The following is a 23,157-nucleotide window of genomic DNA, read 5'->3' as shown; positions in this document are numbered from 1 at the left end:
ACCCCTCAGTTCTGAGAACCGAAACAGAGACTGCTTTCTCCCTGGAAGCAGCTCCAGGCCACTTCCTATGGATAGTCAGAGTTCGGCCTCTGACTTGTCTTGGGGTGAGAGGCAAAAGGGAGAAGGGAGATGCTGATGCAGAAAGTGGTCATCAGCCCTGGCGGCTGCCCCCAGAGCCCCTGTGGTTCCAGCCAGCACAGCACATGGCTCCAGCTTTCCTGGCTGGGTTCTGCTCCCCTGGGAAGGAGAGCTCTGTCTCTTTCTCAGCTCTTTCAGCCCAAGGGCCTTTCATTTCTTGTTTCCTCCTTATCTGCCCTCACGGGCCCACATGCCACCAGGGAGTTGGGTTTTCTGCGGACTTGAGTGACGGCTGGGGAGCTCACATGGTGGGGGGGCACACACCAGACACCCACTGCAGGGTGTCCAGCTTGAAGACAGCCTGGCTCCATTCTCAGAGACAACAGCCCAGAGGTTTTGAACACTCAGTTTAATTTAAAACAGGCACAAGTGCAAACAATTCACAAAAGTTTCTAGGGAAGATGCTTTTGTTTTTAAAACTCTGACCCTTAAAAAAGTCCTTGCGATTTTTTTGGGGGGAGGCCCCAAAGCAGGCCACTAGGGAGCAGAGGAATCTAAAAATATTATCTAGATAGGGTCCTGACACCTGGAGTTCTTCCCTGGATTCCCTGACTCACAACATCCCTGAAGGTGGGGAGGGGAGGGGGACAAGGAGACAGGTGTCTGAAGAGGCAGCTAGGGCCGATGGTTTGCACAAAGGGGGTGCCCATTTTCATGACAGGATGGGACCCAGGAGGTGGTTCACCTCCCCCCAGACCAAGATTTTGATAAGAACGGGTCCTTGATGACCTGGTTATTGAGATGGAGCTCACAGGTAAAACAAAGTCTGTTCCCTCACCATTCCCGTCTCTGGCTCTCAGACTCGACAGTAGAGAAGAAACCTGGAAATCTGCCAAGCCCCTAGGATGCATTAGACTCAATGCAGATCTCTTCGCTGGTCAGGTAGAAACAAGGGACTTGGGAGGTGGGAAGCCAGGCCAAGAAAGCAGGTCCCTTCAGAGTAGAACTCAGTGGCAGAAAGGATGGAGAAGCCTTACTGAAGCTGGCTGTGGGCCACTTGAAGGGAGCCAGGCTGTCGGGGTGACCATCTGCCACTTACACACACACACATATACACACACACACGTGCGCGCGCGCGCACACACACACACACACACACGATGTTCTCTCCATCCTGTAAAGTGAGACCACGTTTACCACCAACTCCATTCTTTCTCTTTCCCTCAGAAAAACGCTCCTCCTCCTTCCCTGGCCTGCGAGCAGGCTGTTCACAGTTCAGGGCCGGCTGTGCAGGGAGAGTGATGTCAGTGCAGGTGGGCTGGGAAGCAGGTGCAGGTCGGACTGTACCTTCAGGAAGTCAGACACGAGGGAGGAAGACAGCTCCAGGCAACAGAAACCTTCCCTGTGGCCCTCTCGAGACCCCAGGGTTTAGAGCTGGAGCTGAGAACAGCAAGTATCCTGGTGAAGACAGGCAGTGTGCCCGCTGAGGTGGCCTGGGACGCTAGTGTACAACTACCGTTAAAAAACTGCAGCAACCTTTTCTGCTGGGTTGGCCACAGCGGCCAGGAGTGCTGGTCTCCACGTTTCTTAGAAATATCCCTGTGCAAATAACAAAGGGTTATCCTGTAGAAGGGGTCTCCATCATCCCAAAGGCAACTGGGGACTCTCTTGGGAGGGAGAGAGACCAAGGGGCAGGTCCGGCCTGGCCCAGTGGGCTAAAGGGCAGGAGGGTGTGGGTGGGGTTTCACATTCAATCTTTGGAGAGAATACTGAGAGAATGAGGCAGGCAGGCCCTGCCGGCAGGCTGGCTGCCCAGTGTCCCTTGCCTGCAGGCATGGGTGGCAGGTGAGCTCTGGGGGTGGGCTCAGCAGGTGGAGGTCTGCTTGCGGTAGAGCTGGATCAGAGGCACCAGGCACTCAGGCAGCCCCGTCTGCAGCAGGAAAGGGTGGTCCAGGAGCTCCTGAGCCGTGGCTCTCTCCTGGGGGTCCCGCACCAGCATCCGTTCCAGGAAGTCTCGAAGCACTGGGGAGACCTGTGAGGACAGGGCAGCACTGAGAGGAAGCCGTCGCATGCAGTCACTTTGGGGTGACTCATCTGCCCAGCCCCACCATCATCTGAAGGTCCCGAATTCTCTTGTTGCTCACTTCCTGGCAGCTCCCAGGCCCAGTACTGTCAGATCATCAGGTAGGTAAAGAAACTTGGCATCAGTCCAGGAAAAGTGACTAGTTCACCTCTAGGGGGTGGTGCTGAGCAGTGGAAGGAAGATGCCTGGTTTCTAGGGAGCCCAGCTCTCAATACACAGCCCATTCCCCACCCTGCTGCTCAAGGCTCGCAGACTTCAGGCTCTATGGCTCTGCGGAAGGGGCACGGGATTGGTACTAGTGATCCAGTCCTGGGTCTATCCCTCATCTTCGACAAGTTGCAATTTTCTCTAGACCTCAGTTTTCTTAATCTGCCCAAAGGGCTAATGATAAAATGTACGTGCCCTGTCTTTAGTGGGGATCCAAAAAGAGGCCAGGGATGAAGTGTCTTGAAAAATGGAAAAGAACAAAGTGAGACCTGACAAGGAAGATTTCTTTAATGCTCTGAGCCAAGGGCTTATCTTGGTTCATTCTGAGCCAGTATCTTGGGATAAGACTAAGTCTTGGGCTGTTACAAAAGGCTACATCCTCTGGGGAATTAACCAATTGGAAATCTCCCCTATGTGTTAGTCCTGGGGCTGGCAGGGCAGGTTCCAAGGACCAGCTGACTGGGAAGGTGTTTCCAGACTGTCCTCCCATCCAGCTGTGTTGGGGCCACAGAAGTATTTTATTTAGGGACTGGGTTTCAACCCTCTGGGACATTTCTCTCTCTGGCCATCAGATGGCAGTGCCACTTGCCGCCCTAAGCTGACCTGGCTACCAGCAGGGGGTGTCCACTGGTAAGGCCTGTGGGTTTGGGTGGATTTGACAGAAAAGGGTTAAATGTGCACGTGCGCAAACACACACACACACACACACACACACACACTGGTTTTAAGGGAAAACCTGTGGCTCAGATGTGGTCAGGATGTGCACTGATGGGAGGAAAAGACAGTTTGCTGTGTTAGACTGGGAACACCGTGCCATGCTATGGCTCCCCTGACAGAGGGAGTGGAGGGGCTCCTGCTCAGTTAGCTTCTCTAGATTCCTCCCCAGGACATCAGGGATTCCTGGCAGCCTTGCTTTTCCTTCTCTCAGGCTCCTGTCAATTGCCTACAGGTGGAAACTTGTCCAAACGACCACAGGACTTTGCTGCGGGTTTTGTGTGGGGAGGGTGGAACCTCTTCTGGGAGCCTCCGAATTCTGAGGAAGGGAGGGGGTGGGCCTGGGAGCCCAGGCTCTGGTCCCTTCAGTCTCAGGAAGAATGGGGCCAGCAGCGTCCACCCTGAGCACTGACTGACCTTGTGAGAGTTTTTCAGCCTGGGTGGGGGGCTGTCCCGGAGCCTCTTCATGGCCTGCACTGGGGAGTCACTGAAGTAGGGTGGCTCTCCGTCCACCATCTCAATCACCATGATGCCCAGGGACCAGATATCCACCTGGAGAAAGAGAATGTCCTTGACACCACTGGCCAGAGTAGGGCCCCTTGGTAGCAGTGTGTTGCAGGGGGACGGGAGCAGCTGGTCCCTGCTGTCATTGGTGAGTTGGCCTCCTTCCTGTCCATCTGCCCTGTGGCCAGTGACTTCCTGCAGGAGTGCCCACTGACTCTAGGGGCAGAGCTGTCAGCCATTCAGGGAGAATGGCCATCACACATGGGGAAGCCTGGCCATACCCCACCTTGCCCACAAGCTGCAGGAGGAACATTTTTGGGAATAGTTTGGCAGCAAAGTCACAAGCGAGGGAAGACCCACCCAAGAGTGGGCAGGGGGCAATGGGAAGTGGGGTAGGGTATTGACTAAGTGGGAACCTGAAAACCAGGGCTCTTTGGGGGAGGGGTGTCTCTGCAGGGGCCACAGGGGCTGTTTGTTCCCAAACAGGAGTTTCTGGGAGGACTGGCCCATGGAAGGAGAGGTTACCTCAGTCGCATACAGAGACCTGGAGATCACTTCAGGAGCCATCCAGTAGGGGGTTCCTACCAGGGACTTCCTCTTAGGGACGTCTTTGCTGATCTGAGCACAGAATCCAAAGTCCGAGAGTTTCACCTGTGGTTGAGAAGGGTGGGGGGGCAGGGAGTGGTGAACTAGAAGTGGGAGCTGAGCTGGGAGCATGGACACAGGGGGAGGGGCACAAGTGTGCCAGGCTGGGGAGGGCCCTACCCTGCCATCGAGAGTTAGGAGGATGGAGTCACTCTTGATGTCCCGGTGGATGACACCCTGGGCGTGCAGGTAAGCCAGGGCCTGCAGTACGGCCTCGCACACAGTGGCGATCTGCTCCTCGTTCAGCCTGGACAGGGAAGGTCAGGTCACAGACAGAAGAAAACATGAGCTTCGGCAGGGCTGTGGGGCAGCCGGGCTGGCAGATTAGGTGCCCCTGGGGTGAGGCCCCACGGCTGCTGGGCAATAGGTGCGGGGGTCCAGGCAGGCTAGAGCCTCAGTGGAAATGGGCCTGGACCTAGGCTGGAGACCCCACCCCACTCCCCCGAACCCTCCTGGGTCTGTTAACCCAAATGGACAGGGGGTGCTCACAATGATGTGACAGGCACCCCAAGTTTTCTTGGCCCGAGGCTGCCCAATCCCCCTGCTGGGACAATGGTGAGGGCAGCCAGCTCCCAGAGCCCAGGCCTCCCAGCTGCCCACCTGACTTGGGAGACAATGTCCGTGAGCGCCCCGCCCTGCAGGAACTCCATAAGCACCCACAGCTCCTCGCCCACCAGGAAGCTCTTATACATCTCCACCACGTTGAGGTGCTGGTAGTCTCGCATGATCACCACCTGCGGGGCAGATGGGGCTGCCTGAGTGCCAGGCCCCGTCCCCACGGCCAGGCTCCCAGATGGTCATCCTAAGCGCCCCACCACGCCCCCCCTCCTCCCACCTCATTAAAGAGCAGCTCCCTGCGCTGCTGCTTCCTGAGGTCCATCATCTTGACGGCCACCTGGCGGCCTGAGTGCTTCTCCCGGGCCAGGCAGACGATGCCCGTGGAGCCCTCGCCAATCTTCACGTAGCTGTCCAGCAGCATCCGGGGGTCACCCTGGTCCACCACCATCCTGAGTGCAGCCTTGAACTGCTCATGTGTCACAACACCTGTGTCCTCGCCAGCCAGGGCACCCTTGGCCACCGCGGGGTCCTGGGGCAGGTACAGGTTGCTGGTGCTGATCTGGGCTTGCCTGGTGCGTGGAGAGCCCGCGGGGGAAGACCGGCCTGGGGGTGGGCCGGCAGCGGGGGCCGTGCGGAGGGACTTCTGGGGGCTGCTGGTATCTGAGGTGGCCAGAGGGCTGAAGGTCCCCATGGGCTGGTCCGAGGGCAAGGACTGGGCCTTGGCCACCAGGCTTGGTGGGGGGTCTTTCTGTGGTGGCCGGAAAGAGGAATTAGGCTGCAGGGAGAGAAAGAGAAACAGAGAAGGGTTTGGCTGTGGCAGCGTTTGGAGTGACCTTCCCAGAAGCAGGGGGTGACCTCTGGACAGGGGCAGGTCTGGCAGGGCATCGGACCAAATCGGGGAGGTGCTGTGGGCAAGGATTTTCAAACGCAGCTGAAGCCGAAGTTCCTGCCTAGGAGCCCAGCCCCCAGCGTTCCCGGGTGAGCAGTCCAAACAGCAGCTCTTGACATCCGCTCTGCCTCGCCGGGGAAACTGAAGGAAAGCAAAGTCCCTGGGGTGTCCTCTGCTGGGTATTTCTTCCTGGGTAATTGACAGCCAGAGCCCAGGGAGGCCACTGGGAGGCTGTCTTCCCTCTGTACTGCCAGGCTCTGTGGGGAATCTGGGTCAGAGACCTACTTCATTCCCGGGGTGCTCACACCCAAGGACCCAAGTGGGCGGAAGAGGCCCTGGGCCGTGGGGCAGCTGGGACTGCTTCCCAGCACAGGGCAGGGAAGCCACAGCAAGGGGTCTGACAGCCCCACTCCTGCCTGACAGCAGGGAGTCTGCATGTCTATGCTGTGAGAGTGTGCCCCAACAGAGGACCACAGAGCCCTATTACCATCTGGGGTGTTCTCAGGTATGTCTCCTGGGCTAGGGATCTGATGCCAGAGAGATCTGGAATTGGGAGGTAGGTCCAGCCTAACCCAAGCCCTGGGGCCAGGGGTAGGGAGGTTTCCTAGGGGCTCCCCAGAGCAGCCTCTAGACTTGCTTCTGAGCACTCCTGGCTGATGACCCCCCACACACAGAAGGGAAGGTGGGGGGCCTATCCTTATGGCCTCTGGTGGGGAGGGAGGGAAGGTAGAACTGAGTGGCAGACTGGGCCTCAGTGAGCCCAAGGGCCAGCCCTGAAGCCTCTGAGGCTCCTTGCCTTTCAGGGTCCAAGGCCTCCTGCCAGCCTGGCAGGAAAGTGCCCCATCCTTGGGTTCTCTCCAAGGAGCTGGCGATGTGCAACATGACTCTTCCCAGGGATTATATGATTTTAAAAGGGGCACCTGGAAAGGGCTGTAAGTAACCTAACAAGGGACACTTCAGGGGCTGCAGAGAACTTTCCAGAACATCTCAGAACCCATCATATGGCAGTTGTCTAGTTGTCCAGCGGGCCCTAGTCCAGATCCTCAGAACTACATCAACTTCCAAGAGATTTCCTTAGGCTCTCAGCTTGGGCCGAGGGACCCCACGTCTGGGCCTTGGACCCTACCATGCTCAGCAGAACTTTGTCAACCTCTTCAGCACCCTCTCCCCAGGCTTCAGGGTGTCTACCCCACCTTACACAGTGCCTGATCTTGCCTAGAGGGGAGCACGTATGAGAGTAACCCTGCCAGCAGAGAGCCAAGCTGTGGCAGACTGCCGCCCCCACCCCGCCTGCACACCCCAAAGTGCACACCAGCCTCTGGCAGGCTATGCCTGGCTCGGGCTCAGCCCTCACAGTGAAGGAGCCAGGACAGCCTCCCAGCACTGCTGCCACGACTCCATCCTGCCCGGGGAGCACATCTGGATAGTAAAGAGACCCTCCCATGTCGTCACCAGCACCTGACCCTCACCCACGTTTCCCCACTCTGTGTAGTGGAGCGGTGGGACCTCTGGACTGGGGGTCACGACCTAGATTCCAGTACTGCTCTGCTCTGACCAGCGATGAATCTCAGGCAACGCACCCTCTTGGAGCCCATCTCGTCTATAAATACATGGTGATCTGGGGAGCTGGATAAAATGCAGAGTCCAGCTTCGGTAAGTCCCTAGAGCAGTGACTCTGCATTTTAATGAGTCCCCTGGGCTCTGATGCCGGAGGACAGTGGACCACACTGGGAGCAGTTTTGGACAAATGGGCTCTGTGATTCCATGGCCTCAGGGAGGCTGCGGGAGGGGTGGGACTGGGGGTGGAGGGAGCAAGGCCACTACTGAGGCTGGGAGGCCATGTCCTGGAAGCAGAGGCTTCACAGGACACCACCACAGCTCACTTCATCACGCCATCACCGAGGCAGCCCCCAAGGCCCTACAAAAACGTTGCCCGCTGGCCTGCAAGGTGTGGGTCACAGAAAACATGCTCTCTGAGCGTCTGGGTCGGGCTGCACACAATTTGGGGGCCTAGAGGCAGCTAGAGCTGCTCTTGTGGTTGCTCTAATGGCCCCCTAACCTCTCTCCCCCTGGATGTCGACGGCAGGCTGTAAAATGATTCCCTTCACCTGCTGGCCTCTTGGCCCCCTACACAGGCTGTCTCTGCTCTCTGGCTGAGTTGGCTTGGGCAGCGGGGACAGGGGAGGTAAGGACAGGCCCTGCTGAGGGGCCAAGAAGGGGATTTGCTCCCCCCCCGCCCCGTCAAGGCCCCTGTGGAGACACTGCTGCAGGTGCTGGCTGAACTCAGGGGCCAAGGGTGTGGTGGGTGGGTGGGTGGATGGAAGCGGCGAAGGGCAGGGATCCAGCCGAGAGCCCAGCCTGGGACAGGGGATGCGGGGTAATGGGGCTGGGCTCAGTCTTCACCTCAGCAGGACTCTGGTCCCCAGCGTCCCTTTGTTGGCCTTGCTGCCTGTCTCCACAAGAAGGGAGCTTTTACTGTATGTCCCCACAAGAAAAAACCAGGGGTAATGTCTTAAGCCATACCGAGAAAGAGAAAGGGGGACAGAAGATGGAATTAGTTGTCATGGGCTCTGAAGTTCCTTGTGTGACTGAGATGTCTTCCTGGGCGGGAAGCCACTGGGAAGAGCCGCGCATGGTTACGACAATGCCTCATCTTCCCTTCCTGGGCCATGGCGACAGGGCCAGGCTCTCCAGCCGTGGGCTGGGGGCTGCAATCTAAGTGCCTTGGAGGCAAAGGCCATGTCCTAATATTTTAAAAATAATAAAGCCATTTATGAAGGGTGTGCCACTTTGACAAGGGTCTTACATGCATAATCTCATTGAATTCTAGGGGCGCCTGGGTGGCACAGCGGTTAAGCGTCTGCCTTTGTTCAGGGCGTGATCCCAGCGTTATGGGATCGAGTCCCACATCAGGCTCCTCTGCTATGAGCCTGCTTCTTCCTCTCCCACTCCCCCTGCTTGTGTTCCCTCTCTCGCTGGCTGTCTCTCTCTGTCAAATAAATAAAATCTTTAAAAAAAAAAAAAAAAAATCTCATTGAATTCTCATAACCTCTGGGTTGTTTTAGCATTCCACGGGTGCTACTATTATCTGTATTTGTCGGTAAGCAAAGGGGCTCAGAGAGGTTAAGTAACTTGCCCAGAGGCACTGAGTAGTAAGAGCGGGCTCACTTCAGTCCTGGTCAGCCTGATAACCTTAGCTGTGCTCCTATCGGAGGTCCTTGGCACATAACAGAGTACGGGGTGCACAGTAGGTGTTTAACCAAGGTTTGTGGATTGTCGGGGTCTTTTGATTTAGCCTCTCTGCCTCTAAGTGGAACCACTTCTAAATCCCCCAGTTCCTGTCTTAATGCTTCGGCCTCCCTGCCTCTGACCCCAGTCAGGGCTCGAGGTCTTTGGCTATTTAGCCTAAGTGAGTGACTGCAGGCTAAGCTTCCTGGGGCTGAGCGCAAAAGCCCGAGAGCCACACAGCCTTCTGTAGCCTCTTCTGGCTAGTTCAGTGGCCAAGGGTGTGGTGGCAGCTGGGTGGCAGGTGGCTTGACCTCCTAGGGCACCTGGGTGGCAGGTGGCTTGACCTCCTAGGGCACCAGTGCACGGACAGCGGCTGTAGTTGCTGCTGTGAGCGTCCTGAGCCAAGCCCTGGGATGTGCCGAGGTGCAGAAGGCTGGCTGCTGGGTTGGTCTGGTGGTTCCTGGGGTGGTGGGGGTGGAGGAGGAAGCTGGATGCAGTGGTTGGCAATGGGGGCTGATTTTATCCCCCCAAGGGACATTTAGCCATGTATGGGGAGGATTTCCGGTTGTCTCAGCTGAGAGGTGCTACCAGCATCTAGTGGGTAAAGGCTAGAGATGCTATTAAATATCCTACAGGGCACAGGACAGCCCCTACGACAAAGGATTCTCTGATCCAAATGTCAATAGGGCAGGGGTTGAGAAGGCCTGGCCCGGAGCAGCTCAGACGAAGTCTCAGCCCTGCCTTTTAGAGGCTTGGCTTGGAAGTATTTCTCTAGAAATGTAAGCCCAAGAGGCCGGGAAGGAAACCACTGCCCTGGGTTTGGAACTGGGGTGTCTCCAAGCCCCAGAGGACGACCACCACCTGCTTTCACTGCACACCCGGCTGCAGTGGACTATGCCAGATCCTTGCTAAAATGCAGGATGGACAGGCCGACTGAGGCTGGCTGGACAGCCTGCTCCCTGCTGTAGGGTGCCGGCAGGAGCTCGGAAACAGGCATGTCAGTGCCCACCCAGTGTTGACACCCCCTTTTTCCAAATCCCTGAAACCCTGCCACAGGATTCCCAAGAGGCCAGCGAGCGATCAAGTTCCAGTTCTCACCTCCTGGGCAGTGTGCACTGGCCTGCTCCTACCTTCCTTTTCAAGGAAGTGTCTCTCCAGGAGCACAGCCTTCTGGAGACCTCTCCGCTCACAGACACAACAAGCCACGTCTCACTTGTTCAGCCCTCCACCCCCCATTCCATGGGGGAGCCCGGCCTGCGTCCTTAATCCCAGCGAGTGCACAAAGCCCAGAACCTTCCCTGGGAGCCTTGGGCTGGCAGTGACTTAGGAAGGTTGAGAGTCAGGCCACTCCTCAAACTCTCCACCCAAGTCCAGGCTGGAGCCCACTCACGCACCATCGCCGGGGAGGTGCCAGGCTTGCTCTGAAAGCCCTCCGGGGAGGGGAGGTCTGTCACTCATGTCACTGTCACCAGTTGTTTCTTACGTCTGACTTCCCAGCCTCGTGCTGCAGCGTAAGCTCATTTCTGCCCGCCCCCGACGAAGGAGCTAGAGATGCCATGATCAGAAAGCCTTGGGGAGCAAGAGGCGTGAGCCCGGAGGGCCCTCTCACTGCTGCCCTCCCTGACTCAGTCTCCATATCTGGGGCTTGTGTGACCCTCCCGGAGCCCACCTTCTCATCTGCTAAATGAGAAAGGATGGTACTGTCACCACGGACAGGACATCATAGGGCATGGAAAAAGCAAAAACATTCTCCTCTGCCTGCCAAGAAATGTCACCATTAGAGCTCCCTTCGCTGTTTCCTATTTCACAAGAAAAATCTGTGCATTCGAGGCTGTCGCGCATGTCAAAAGTCGGCTTTCCGGCTGCTCTGGGCCGAGGCCAACTCAATCCTCCAGCTTTTCATGTGGCACGTGAACTGCACAACAAATCATTCCAGAAATGCTAAACCTAACAACCACTCAAGAAAAGGGGAGGGGGGGCGCCTGGGTGGCACAGTCGGTAAGTGTCAGACTCTTGGTTTCCGCTCAGGTCATGATCTCAGGGCTGTGAGATCGAGCCCCACATCGGGCTCTGAGCTCCGCGAGGAGTCTGCTGAAATCTCTCTCCCTCCGCCCCTCCCTGCACTTGCACTCTCTCTCTCTCAAATAAAGAAAGAAATCTTAAAAAAAAAAAAAAAGGCAGGGGCAGGGTCGGAAGCAAAGAATCCCTCTCACTGGAGAAGGAGTTGACATGAAAATCTCTGACACCTGAGGGAGAAGCAGTCCAGGGAGCGTCTGCTGGACCTCAGGAGAGCACTGGGCAAGAGAGGGGTGGAGGTGGAAAGAAGCTCTGGGAAGAGGGAGGCCGGAGCCTGCCACTGCCCAGTGCTGGGGCCAGGCTGGTGGTCGCTGGGCACTGGGGGAGGGTCTGGGCTTATGGTTAAAGGTGACTGCCTCCCAGTGTGGTCCACTGAGACACACGGCAGAGGGCAGGGGTGTACCGAAAGCCCCTCTGAGGCCCCCCAGAAAACGAACGAGCTGGCCTGCCCCCTCTGACTCACCCTCACAGCCTCTGGAAGACCAGAGCTCATTTGGCTCAGGGTAGAATCCGCAGTGGAGGCTGAGCTGCTTTCTTGATCATTCTGTTCCCTTCTACTCTCCCTAGCCTGACCCTGTAAGTGGGGAAGGCCAGGCTCCTTGCCCTGCTGAGAGCGGCCCAGAGGGTCGACCCCAGCCCCCACCTACCTTGCTCTGGGAGGGAGGGCCCGGCTTGCTGCCGCTTGCAGGGGCCGTGGCAGCAGTAGACAGGAACATGCTTCGGAAGAGCCTGCGCTTAAGGCTGCTTTCCTGGGTCTTAGGGCTGGGGCTGCCCTCCCCGCCCGGCCTGCCTGTCGCTGAGCCCACCAGGCAGGACTGCGGCCGGGCCTCCTCAGAACCGTGCCTGGCAGCCTTGGTCCCGCGCCTACTGGTGGCTGCGGGGGGCGAGGCGCCGGGTGGGGAGCTCTGCAGGCAGGCACCCAGCTGCAGGCAGCGCTGCGTGGCGCCCTGGAACTCCGTGGGGCCTAGCGACTGTGCCTTGGCAGCCAGCCCATTGGGGAGGACCCTCGGGCTCTGTGGCTCTGGCCACGGCACCTGCCTGCGGCCTGCTGGTGTGGCCCCGTTGCAGCTGAGGTAGAGGCCGTGGGGGTCAGTGCGCTCAGACTGGGGGCTCTGCAGGTACATGTCCGGGTCCGCGGCCCAGTGCTCATCCCCCAGCAGCCCCAGGGACTGTGCCCGCCGCCGGCTGGTGGGGCTGCGGCCACGAAGGGTGTTGGAGCTGATGACCGACAACTTCTGGATGTCGTTGAGCAGCCCTGAGATGTAGCCATCCACGGGCACCGAGCTGCCCCGCACCACGGTCTGTAGGGGAGGGAGAAGAGTGTGAGCGAGCAGCCTGTTCGTGGCACGGGGCCTCCACGGGGCGGGGGGGGGAGATCTTGGGGGGGGACACTGAAGGGCCTCACTTGCTGTGTCATCCATCTGTTCCTTACTTTTTCAGCCACTCACCCGGACCCACAGCAGGTCAGGCCTGTGCGGGGGGCGGGGGGGCAGAGATACAAGGAGGAAGCCTATTGTCATGGGGCAGTCGGGCAGGGCAGACAGGGAGTAAGCCCCTCAAACGGTATGGGCAGCTGAGCTTGGGGAGCTGAGGGGGCAGGGGGTGGGGTCCAGACCCCTCCTGGGGCCTGCTGTCTTTCTCTAGCTCCATCTGTGGCCTTCTGGAAGCTGTCCGGAGCTCCCCGAGGAGGCAGCAACCAGTGCAGAGCTCTCCTCCACACACGTTGACAGGCCCCTGACTCCAAACGCTCTTGCCCTTCGTGACCCACACGGCGAAATCCTGCTGGTCTGGGAGCCCCAGCCCAAACAGGGGCTGTGTGTCCAAATATGGCATGGGACACACTTAACACTAAAAGGTAATGTGTTGTTCCCTGAATTGCAGATTTTACTGGGCACCCTGTAATTTTGTTTGCTAAATCTGGCAACCCTACCAGCCCGCAGAGAGGGCCTCCCCAGGCTCCTCCCCCCTGGACATGGAGTCCTCCCCCTGGGTGAGGCTCCTGAGTGGAGACTGAAAACAGCCAGCTGACTGATAGCTGGCAATGACGTGCTTCCTCCAGGTGTCTTTGCTGTCTTGCCAGGCACGGTCTCTGGTCTCCGTGGAGCGGGAGAGCCTGCAGTCAGCCCGACCGTCCCGCCGCCCACCTTACCTTCATGGGCTGGAGCTGCACCCGAGTAATGCGAGAAGGGTCCACCACGGGCTTGGGTCTCCGCAGTGTGTCCAGGATGTTCTGCCATTGTGGTGGGAGGCCCACAAACTTGCCTTCTTTGGGGTCAAAGGAGGTGTGGACGCGGTGCTGGAAGTTCTGTGGGGCTGAGATCTCAGGGCGTTTCTTCTTTTTCTTTCGGAACATGGTGCCTGCGTGGGGGAGGGCTGGGCTGAGCTCCAGTGAGGGGCTTCCTGGGAGCCTGGCCCCCGGAAGCCTAGGTGGTTGCAGTGGGTGCTGGACCCCCCCAACCCCGGCTCAGGGCTCCCTCCCCCCAGCCCGGGGCTTCCCCTCACCTCTCATCCCTACTTCCTCAGGGATATGGCTAGCTCCCAGCAAAGCAGTCCCAGAAACAACAAAAGTGCCAGAAATAAGCCGACACAGACTATAAACAAGGAAGAGAGGTGTCTGTCTTCTCGTCTGTGCCAAGTCTCCTGCCGAGCAGGCAGACTCTGGGGGTGTGTTTTTATAAGATCCCAAGCCCATTACAAATATCATTTTACTGTCAAATAATTTAAAAAGGAGAAAGAGGGAGGAAAGCAGGCAAATTCATTTTATGAAGCAAGTACGACTTTGATTCTTAAACCAGGTAAGAATAGTGCAGGAAAGAGAAAACTTGAACCAATCTCACGTATGAACAAAAGTGAAGCCCTAAACAGAACTAAGAAACTGAACCCAACAGCGTGTTACAGGTTTTTGTTTAACTCAGGTCCATCCCAGGATGGTTCAACGACAGAAAACCTATTTAGGTAATAAACCACACTCATAAAAAGCCAACATGGTGTGCAGTCTGGGAGCACGTATCACAGGACCAGGAACCCCCCAAAAGGGCCCTCTTGGTCCCCAAGTGCTTGGCCCTGATTCCAGAAGGGTCCTGAGTCAAGGGCACATCTGGCGTGAGTGAGGACAGCTGCGTAGGGGTCAGTCTCCCCACTTTGGGCCCTTTGCCCTCGAGTCTCAGAACTCTGTGCAAAACATCAACTTACAGCCAAACCTCTATTCCTTGCTCATCTGGGCTTTGCCTAGGGCCCTATGAACAATGTCAAAAGCTACCAGGGACATGGGCCTGCCGATCTGAGATGGGGAGACTGGAAACCCAGGGTAAAATGAGGACTCCAGCTTGCCTTCAGAGAGTCCCTGGCCAGGACCACATGTGGACGGAAGACTGGGTGGGACTGCTCACTTGAAAGCTTTTGTATCTGAAGCAGCTCCAAGCCGCTCAATGGTTTTTTGGGTTTTGTTTTTAATTTTTTTTCTTTATCATGGTAAATACACTCAATGGGCTTCTGTGTACCTGAAAACGTCACTTCTAGGTTTCAAGAAACAGGCATGTTTGTTTCTTGAGTTGAATGCCTGGATCGTTCGTCTATCCAAAGACTTGGTGGTGTGGTTCTTTTTTTTTTTTTTTTTAAGATTTTATTTATTTGACAGAGATAGAGACAGCCAGCAAGAGAGGGAACAGAAGCAGGGGGAGTGGGAGAGGAAGAAGCAGGCTCATAGCGGAGGAGCCTGACGTGGGGCTCGATCCCATAACGCCGGGATCACGCCCTGAGCCGAAGGTAGACGCTTAACTGCTGTGCCACCCAAGCGCCCCTGGTGGTGTGGTTCTGACCGTTTTCTTTTTTGTTGTTTTGTTCTCGTTTGCAATGAATACAAGTTTTTGCATATAAAACAAAGAAACAAAAGCCCCAAAGATTTGGAAACAGACAGAGCCAAGGGTTCTCCTTTGGTTCCTACTCTGGAAACAGCATTTTCTTGGTCACTTTAGCACGTTCTGGAGGACGTCACAGATGTGGGAGGCAGCTGGTGCCCACTCATAAAGGCAGGGGTCCTCAGACAGCCACAGCTTTCCCAAGGAGGGATTCAGCCCGTGTGAATCAATCAGAATCCACGTGACACCTCTTGGAATGTCAGCTGCTTCTGGGGCCTTGACGTCACCGGGAGTCTACCAAATGCTACCTGCAGGCAAATCCCCCTATGCAGGAGCCCCAAGGACCAAGGCCTTTGGAGTGAAATATACCTGCTGAGTTGCAGGCGAATTGTGGGGAGTCTCCTGCTAATTTGGGGAGACTCTGTGCAAGCTACCTAAATGATTTGTGCCTCAGGGCTCTTCACTTATAAGACAGGGTTAGTAAAGGCTGCCTCACAAGGCTTCGGGAGGCTTAAGTGAGCAGACCCCCCGGTGAACGGGGGCTGATTCTTTTTTCATGTTTCTGATTCTGTGCACCTCTGTTTCCCAGCTCAGGGCCCTGCAGAAATCAGGACGTGAGCAGATCCAGATCCAGGAGAGATGCCCAATACCTTTCCTTACAGATTCGCTGATCAAAGGGCCATGCCTCATTTGGGGGACCTGGGCACCTCACCACCTCTCCATTGTGTAGACGGTTTGCAGTTTGGTAAAACACCTTGTCCCTTTCAGGCTTTGGCTCCCAGAGTCCTCATTCTGCAGTCCTGTGCTTAGAGCCTCACCGATAGACCCTCTGGCCCTAGAGTAGCTTCACTGATGGTGTCATTGCTCCCCGCCTTGCTCTGTGAACTCACATTCTTTTGCAGGTGTAAGGACACACCCAAGAGCTGAAGAAGAGTAAGCTAATACTTTCATCCCCAAACATCTGTCTTTCCCGACTCCCCCAGCCCCACCTGAATGCCCAGCTTTTTCTGCAGGAATGCAAGGGGATAGCATCTTTAGCAGAAGGTAAATGGCCCTGGGATCCACCTCCTGGGTCCCCTCCTGAAAACAAGTTTTTCCCAGAGGCAGTAGGAAAAGTCTGAGGAAAAAGGATACCACAGAGTCCTAGGACCCCAGGTTGTGGTAGTGAAGGTGGGGAGCTGCTGGAAGCAATGAACTGAGCTCGGGTTTTGGAGGGGGGGGCGGGTAGGGTCAGAAATCAGAGCGAGTCACTTAGCTAATGGGAAATCCCCACCTAAAGAGAGGCTGCAAAGACGCATCCAGAATGTGGTGAGACTAACACTGCCTGGGACAACATGAACGTGTACATAGAAAATCAAGAAAGATCTATATATAAACTATTGGAATTAGATAAGTGAATGTAGAAGATCCCTGATTCCAGGTCAATTAAAAAAAAATCAGTTGTATTTCTTCATACCAACAACAAACAAATAGAAAAAACAATTTTTTTAAAGATTCTGCGGTACAATGGGAAAGAGATACTTGGTCTCAGTTTCCCGTTCCTGGTATACAACTCCTAACACCCTTGCAATCCCAGATGGAAAGAACGTTCCAACTTTCAGCCCTGCCCCACCTCTGGGGAGGCAGTGGGGTTGGAGATGGAGTTAATCATCAATGGCTAATGATTTAATCAATTGTGCCTATGCACTGAGGCCTCCACAGAAACCCCTAAACGACAGGATTCAGGGAGCTTCTGGGCTGGTGCGCACATCAAGGCACTGGGAGGGTGAAGCAGCCGGGGAGGGCTTCCCGCATGCATCTTCCCCGCTTGGCTGTGCCTGGGATGTATTTTTTATAATGAATGAGTTCCAGGAGAAACTTCAAAAAAAATGTCCATGAAGACATTTAAAAAAAAAAAAAAGTCAAATACCTAGGAATAAACGTAATCAAAGATGTGCAAGGTCCCTACATTGAGAAGTATAAAACATTATTTTTTTTTAAAGATTGTTTTTATATATTTGACAGAGAGAGAACACAAGCAGGGGGAGAGGAAGAGGGAGAAGCAGGCTCCCCGCTGAGCAGGGAGCCCACCGTGGGACTCGATCCCAGGACCCTGGGACCATGACCTGAGCTGAAGGTAGATGCTTAACCCACTGAGCCACCCAGGCGCCCCGAGAAGTATAAAACATTATTAAATTTATTAAAGAATGTTCATAGATTGGAAGACTCAATGATATAATGGTATCAATTATTTCCAGATTAATCTATAGATTTGTTTCAGTCTCAGTCAAAATCCCAGCATATTTCTTTTGGTAGAAATTGACAAACTGACTTGAAAATGTACAGAGCAAACATAAAGAATCAGGAATAGTAGAGACCATCTTGAAGAACAAGGTTGAAGGATTACACTACTAAATACCAAGATTTATGGTAACAGTACAATAATCGATATAGTGTAGACCTGGCACAAGGAGTGACAAATCACCCAATGGAACAGAAGAGAGAATCCAGAAATAGATCCAGTCATATAAGGTCACTTAATTTATGACAAATGTGACACTGCAATATGGTAGGGAACAGATGATCTTTTCAAAAAATGTAGCTGAAACAATTAGATAACCATATGGGAAAAAAAAAAAAGAATCCTGACAAATGAATTCATGTCATACCCCAAAATTAATCAGATCTAAATGTGAAAGCTAAAATAATAAGCTGGAGGCAGTAATGGGGGGATGGGAGAGGGGGTTACCCACAGTCTGGCCATTGCCTGCCCCAGGTCCAGGGTGGGTGACTACATGGGAGCCTAGTTTGTTGGGCTCTCCCGGAACCCTTGATGTTCTGGGGTCAAAACCTCCACACCCATGGGTCTCAGGGATAAATTCAACTACCAAGGTTTTCTTTGTCCAAAGCAGAACTCTTGATGGCAACGGTTAGGAGTAGGGGATTCTTTCTAGGATTCCAGGATTCATTCATTCCTTCCTTCCTTTCTTCCTTCCTTCCTTCCTTCCTTCCTTCCTTCCTTCCTTCCTTCCTTCCTCCCTCCCTCCCTCCCTCCCTCCCTCCTTCCTTCCTTCTTTCCTTCTTTCCTTCTTTCCTTCTTTCCTCCCTCCGTCCTTCCCTTCCTTTCTTTCAAGATTTTATTTATTTTAGAGGGAGAGGGCAGGGGGAGCAGAGAGAGAGAGAGACGAGCAGACTCTGCACGGAGGGGGGAGCCCGACACGGGGCTTGATCTCAGGACCCTGAGATCATGACCTGAGCTAAAACCAAGAGTTGGATGCTTAGCTGACTGAGCCACCCAGGCGCCCCTCTAGAATTTCTTTCTCAAGAAAACAAGGGGCGTCTGGGTGGCTCAGTGGGTTAAGCACCTGCCTCCGGCTCAGGTCATGATCCCAGCGTTCTGGGATCGAGCCCCACATCGGGCTCCCTGCTCGGTGGGGAGCCTGCTTCCCCCTCTCCCGCCGCGTGCTTCCCCCCTCTCCCGCCGCGTGCTTCCCCCCTCTCCCGCCGCGTGCTTCCCCCTCTCCCGCCGCCTGCTTCCCCCTCTCCCGCCACCTGCTTCTCCCTCTCCCTCCACCTGCCACTCCACCTGCTTGTGTCAAATAAATAAATAAAATCTTTCAGAGAATTTTTAAAAAATAAAGAAAACAAAACATTTTAGAATAAAGAGTGATCATGAGGTCTGAGTTTCTAAGAGACACACTCCCCCACTCAGGTGTCCAATGTTGACAAGTCATTGGGTGTGAAACCCCTGAGATGCAGACAGACGTCCTATATCTCTCTGGCAACGGGTCCTGTGTCCTTGGAGCACACCGGGTCCAGACAGAGGCCTCCATTTGCCATTTTTAGGTCTCCATTTTCCAGCCCTGTTTCCTACTTCTGACCAAGGTCAAGGGCCCAGGGGCCGAGGGAGGGTGGCTGCGGCATCAGCCCTGAGGCCGTGGTAAACCCATGGTGGTAAACCAGCCCGGCCGACCCTTAGAGCTGCCTTGCTGCCTTCCTAGTATCGCCACCTCTTTGCACGCACACTCCACTCACTGAGTAGAGGGCTTTCCTCAAAGAAGATACCGGGAGGAGGGAGGAGAGAGGAGGAAGGAAGATGATCTTCCCTCGGAGAGCCAGTCCCTGCCTTTCCCTCTGCCTAGCCTGACAGAAACCACCTGGACCTGACACTCTGAAGTAGAAATGGCCAGAAGCCAAGCACCAGCTCGGGCTCAGGGAGCCCTCCGCTGCCCCAGCCCCTCCTGTCGCAGGCCTCATCCCAACACAGGGGAGGGAGGAGATGCCGAAGGTTCTTTCTTAAGCGGGGATCCAACCTTGAGATTGAGGAATGCTTTGAACTTCCCTCTTCTGAATGGCTGCAGACGTCACCTGCTGGCTGGCCCCGGACTGGACCAGAGGGAATGCCCAGCACCGGGAGGGGAAGAGCCCTGCCCAAACCAGTTTGGGAAGGAAACTCCCAGCACAGCTCCTGCTATGGCTGCTTCCTCCAGCCAGAGCCTGGCAGATGGGGGGCCTGTCAGTTCCTGGCAGAGGCTTTCTGGAGGAAATCCTGCCACACCCAGCTCCTGAGGGTGGAGCTGGTGGGAGAGTTCAGGGAGCCAAAGGCCCAATGTCCCTGACAGTATGGCTGTCATGTCAGAGGAACAGGAGCCAGAAAGGGAATGTGCTTGGCTCTTCCCAAGGATCAATTCATTTCATTTTCACACCAACCCCGGGGGGGTAGGAATTACTGTTACTACCCATGATTCTCGATTGTCGATGAGGCTCAGAGAGCCTAAATAACTTGCCCAAGGGGACAGAATCAGGAAAGGACCGAGCTGGGGGTCTGAACCTACATTTGGTCCCAAAGCCCCTGCTCTGTCCACCAGGCTTGTTCTGAGGGAGTTGGGCTGCTGTTCGTCTCTTTCCTGGGGTCTCTGTGAACAGCCATGGGGCTGAGCAGCCTGTGTGGACTCATGGGAGTGTGGAGAAGGGGGGGAGGCAGGGCCAGCTCCCTCAATCAAGATTGCGAGGCTTTTTTCCTGGGCTCATCTGTGAGTCAGAAGCCAGAGGAGATCGGGGCTGTCCTGACGTGTAGGCTGCCCCTTACTTTGTTTGGAATCAGGTTTGGGTTTTGCCCTGCAAGGGGTGGCTCAAATGTTCCATGGAGCGCATGCTGATGGCTGTGACATCAGGGCCTGGATATATGAGAAAAGCGGCAGCAGCAGCAGGAGTGTATTCTCTCCAGCACGGATCCACGGCCCCTCGGCGGGGCCTCGGCCTCAAGCCAGGAACCTGCAGGCTTGGCTCAAGGAGTGGTGGGTAGAGCTTCACGGCTGATGCCACTGTCCCATGGCTACAAGGGGTCTGGGCGGTGGGCCCCCTGGAGCAGGGTACTGCTAGGCGAGGCTGCTCTAGAGGCCACAAGGGGAATGAGGAGAAGAGCCACAGTGGGTGGGTCACCCTCTCAAACTGCTCCTCTGGGGGAGCAGACGTGCAACCGCTAGGGCCTGGAGTGCCAGGGCCACCAAGCTGTTTCACCAGCAGTGCTGCTGTCCAGCTGAGTCACCTACCTTACCTTCCACACCCAGCTTCGAGTGGGGTTTGGCTATTTCCACACATCAGATCCCTTTCAAAGGAAGGACCTGGAGCCCACTGAAGGGAGCCACAAGAAGGCGCGGCAGGCTGGGGAGGTGGCTTCCAGAAAGTGAGTCCGGAGGAGTTTGCAGCTAATCTGAGGGGGGCAGGATTTGGTTGGTTGTCTCAGTCCTGAGATCTTGGTAAATTCTTAGGAATGAGGCCGGTGGGATTCCCCTCCATATCCAGGTGACTGGAAAGGAGGGACCGTGGGCCCCCCTCCCAGTGCTTGCAAGCCAGAGTGGAGGGACACATGGGCTTCCCCTGAGGGAGGCTTAGCGGCTGCTTAGCACTACTGAGCACTGGCTTGGGGTGGCCCCAGAGTATGCGGGTCCTGAGTTCCTGCCTGTGACCTCCTTTCTAGGCTGTAGCATTTCCAGTGGTGACAAGGGAACAGATCCATTCACCTCTGCCAGCGTCCCCAGGTACTTGAGGAGGGGAACAGTACCTGTTCTAAGCTCAAGGGGCAATTTTAGGTATTTTCAGTAAATACCTAAACACTCAGGCAGTCGTCACGCAAGGAGTGCTTAGTGTAAGCACCAGGCTCTGGGCCGATCGTGTCACATTTAGGATCTCGTCCCCACAAGCCTATAAGGCGGGCTATGACTGTACCCATTACGTGGACGAGGAATCCCATGTTCACGGAGATCAAGTCATTTGCCCAAGTAAAGCAGCAAAGAAGGGGAAGACCTGTGTCTCTCTGACCTGGTGTGAATGCTGCTGCAGACAGCTGTCACCCCCCACCACCACCCCTGTCTCATTCTCACACCCATTCATGATGCCCTGGGGAAGGAACAATTCTAGAATCATGATGCTGAGGTAGGTAAGCCCCCCAGTTCTTCTTCTTCTTTTTTATATAGGCTCCATGCCCAGCATGGAGTCCAATGTGGGGCTTGAACTTACAACCCTGAGATCAAGACCTGAGCTGAGATCAAGAGTCAGACACTTAACTGACTGAACCCCCAGGCCCCCCAAGCCCCAAAGTTCTATAGCACTTAGAAAGGTACCTCCACTACTGCCATCATCCAGGCACAGAGGGGCCTAAAAAGGACCATGTCACCTCCAGGGCCGGGCCCTTCCACCCAGAGAGCTGTAGCTAGGTTGCCCAAATTCTTTGTAACCCACTTTGGGAACTGTCATCCACACACTTCCGTGAAGAATGATGGGCCTCACTGGCCCCCTGGTTGAGAATATTGTGAACAGAAGCCAGCCTTTCACTGAAGTATTCTTATTGGCCAGGAATATTCTCAAATTTTACTTTCTGGAGTTTGTTTAAATATAAATTGATTCAATAAATTCATTTATTGTACATCAACTCTGCTCCAGGTTCTAGGGACCGTGGTGAATAACACAAAATCCTTGGTCTCATGCAGTTTGGCTTGCTTTTCCAAAGAGATGTTGCTAGACCCCACCCTGATCTGCCCCACCTGCCAGAGAGATGGTAGTGTACATGCCTGGGGACTTGCTCATGGAGTCTGGCCTCTCCTCTGTCCCTGGCCAACTTTCAGTCCCTCAGTGGCACTCCTGACAGGGACATGTCTGTGGCCTGCTAGAATACATTCAGTGATGGGGAGCTCCTCCCCGCTCCCCGACGCCCCTGCCCTCTGTCCTTCTGTCCCCTGCTGCTCATCCTTTGTATGGAGCTGATCTCTGCCCTCCCTAAGTCTCTAGCAGAGATCTGGGCCTGCCATCTACCCCTCTTCACATCACGTGAGTCAGGGGACTCATTTCCTGCCTCCCCCCCTCCAAGTCTCACCAGGGGGAAGGGCCTGAAGAGAATTTCATGTGTTTTTCTACTCAGTGGTCACCTGCAGGGTGGCTGGGTCCTAGAGCCGGGCTGTGCCCCTCACGACCATTGCTTGAGGGCCTCATAGATCTGCCCAGGGCCTCCGTGCTGAAGCAGGGAGTGTCCCCAGGATGCTGAGCAGGACCTTGAGGTTTTGCTGTCCCACTGGACAGACCCAGAGAGAAGCTGAGTGTGCAGGCAGAGGGCATTCTGCATGTAAGCCAAAATGCCTGGGTTCCCTGCACTTGTCACCATTCCCACACTACAGGTCCCAGCGAATCCCCGCGGGAGAGATAATGGGGCTGTTGTTGAAAAGAATATGATAATAAAGCTCATTCAATCTCTTGTGTCAACACTCCAGCTGAATGAGAGGCCAAAGAGCCAGGCTGGCCAGCCAGGAAGGTCAATATTGACTCAGGCCCGCCTCGGGCCCGCTCCAGCCTACTAATGCAGTGCTGTGGTCCAGCAGCGGCCCAAGCCAGCGCAGCTCTCTGACCTCCGTTCACTGTACTTAGAATCCACAGCATTGGGCTTTCCCGGGCTCGGGGTTATCTCCAAGGGAAAAGTAAAGAATGGCCTTCCTGGAAGGGCTGTAGGTCGAACCCCTCTTCACTCTGCCCAATTTTCAGCAGCCTCCACATGCAGAGGCCCGAGTCCTCATCACAGGGTCCTTAGACCCTGGCTGGAACGAGCCTCTAGAGTCCCCAGTCACAGGCTTAAGGCCCCTAACCACACAAAAAGATTATGTTTCACAGCTCTTCACTTCCTATATCTCTGTGTCGTTCCCCTCTTGACTTTATGCTCACAATACTGTGAGATGTGTCAAACCTGCTTTACTGGGTGCATCTGAAAGATGACAGGTGGCCGGGGAGAGGATGGAGGAGACCAGGAAGGGAATATACACACACATATGGGTGTAAAGCGCATAGCACACGTC

General features: G+C 55.3%; 1 protein-coding gene across 2 annotated transcripts in view; it reads right to left on the bottom strand.

Annotated features, from left to right (window-relative positions):
• Positions 1-468: 468 nt before the first annotated feature.
• Positions 469-23,157, bottom strand: part of PAK6 (p21 (RAC1) activated kinase 6) — a 37,370-nt gene continuing 14,681 nt past the window's right edge. For both annotated transcript variants that reach the window (XM_045816307.2, XM_045816322.2), the window contains 8 exons: positions 13,132-13,340; positions 11,630-12,283; positions 5,067-5,564; positions 4,832-4,965; positions 4,352-4,478; positions 4,112-4,237; positions 3,500-3,634; positions 469-2,110 (listed from right to left, as the gene is read on the bottom strand). In XM_045816307.2, coding sequence (XP_045672263.1) covers positions 1,943-2,110; positions 3,500-3,634; positions 4,112-4,237; positions 4,352-4,478; positions 4,832-4,965; positions 5,067-5,564; positions 11,630-12,283; positions 13,132-13,335 — 2,046 coding nt within the window. In that variant the 5' untranslated portion in view covers positions 13,336-13,340 and the 3' untranslated portion in view covers positions 469-1,942. The remainder of the gene's footprint in view (positions 2,111-3,499; positions 3,635-4,111; positions 4,238-4,351; positions 4,479-4,831; positions 4,966-5,066; positions 5,565-11,629; positions 12,284-13,131; positions 13,341-23,157) is intronic.

The sequence above is a fragment of the Ursus americanus genome, chromosome 36, assembly GCF_024610735.1.
Source record: "Ursus americanus isolate L20-20 chromosome 36, mUrsAme1.1.p, whole genome shotgun sequence".
Taxonomy (NCBI): Eukaryota; Metazoa; Chordata; class Mammalia; order Carnivora; family Ursidae; genus Ursus; species Ursus americanus.
This window is presented reverse-complemented; position numbering and strand designations above follow the sequence as displayed.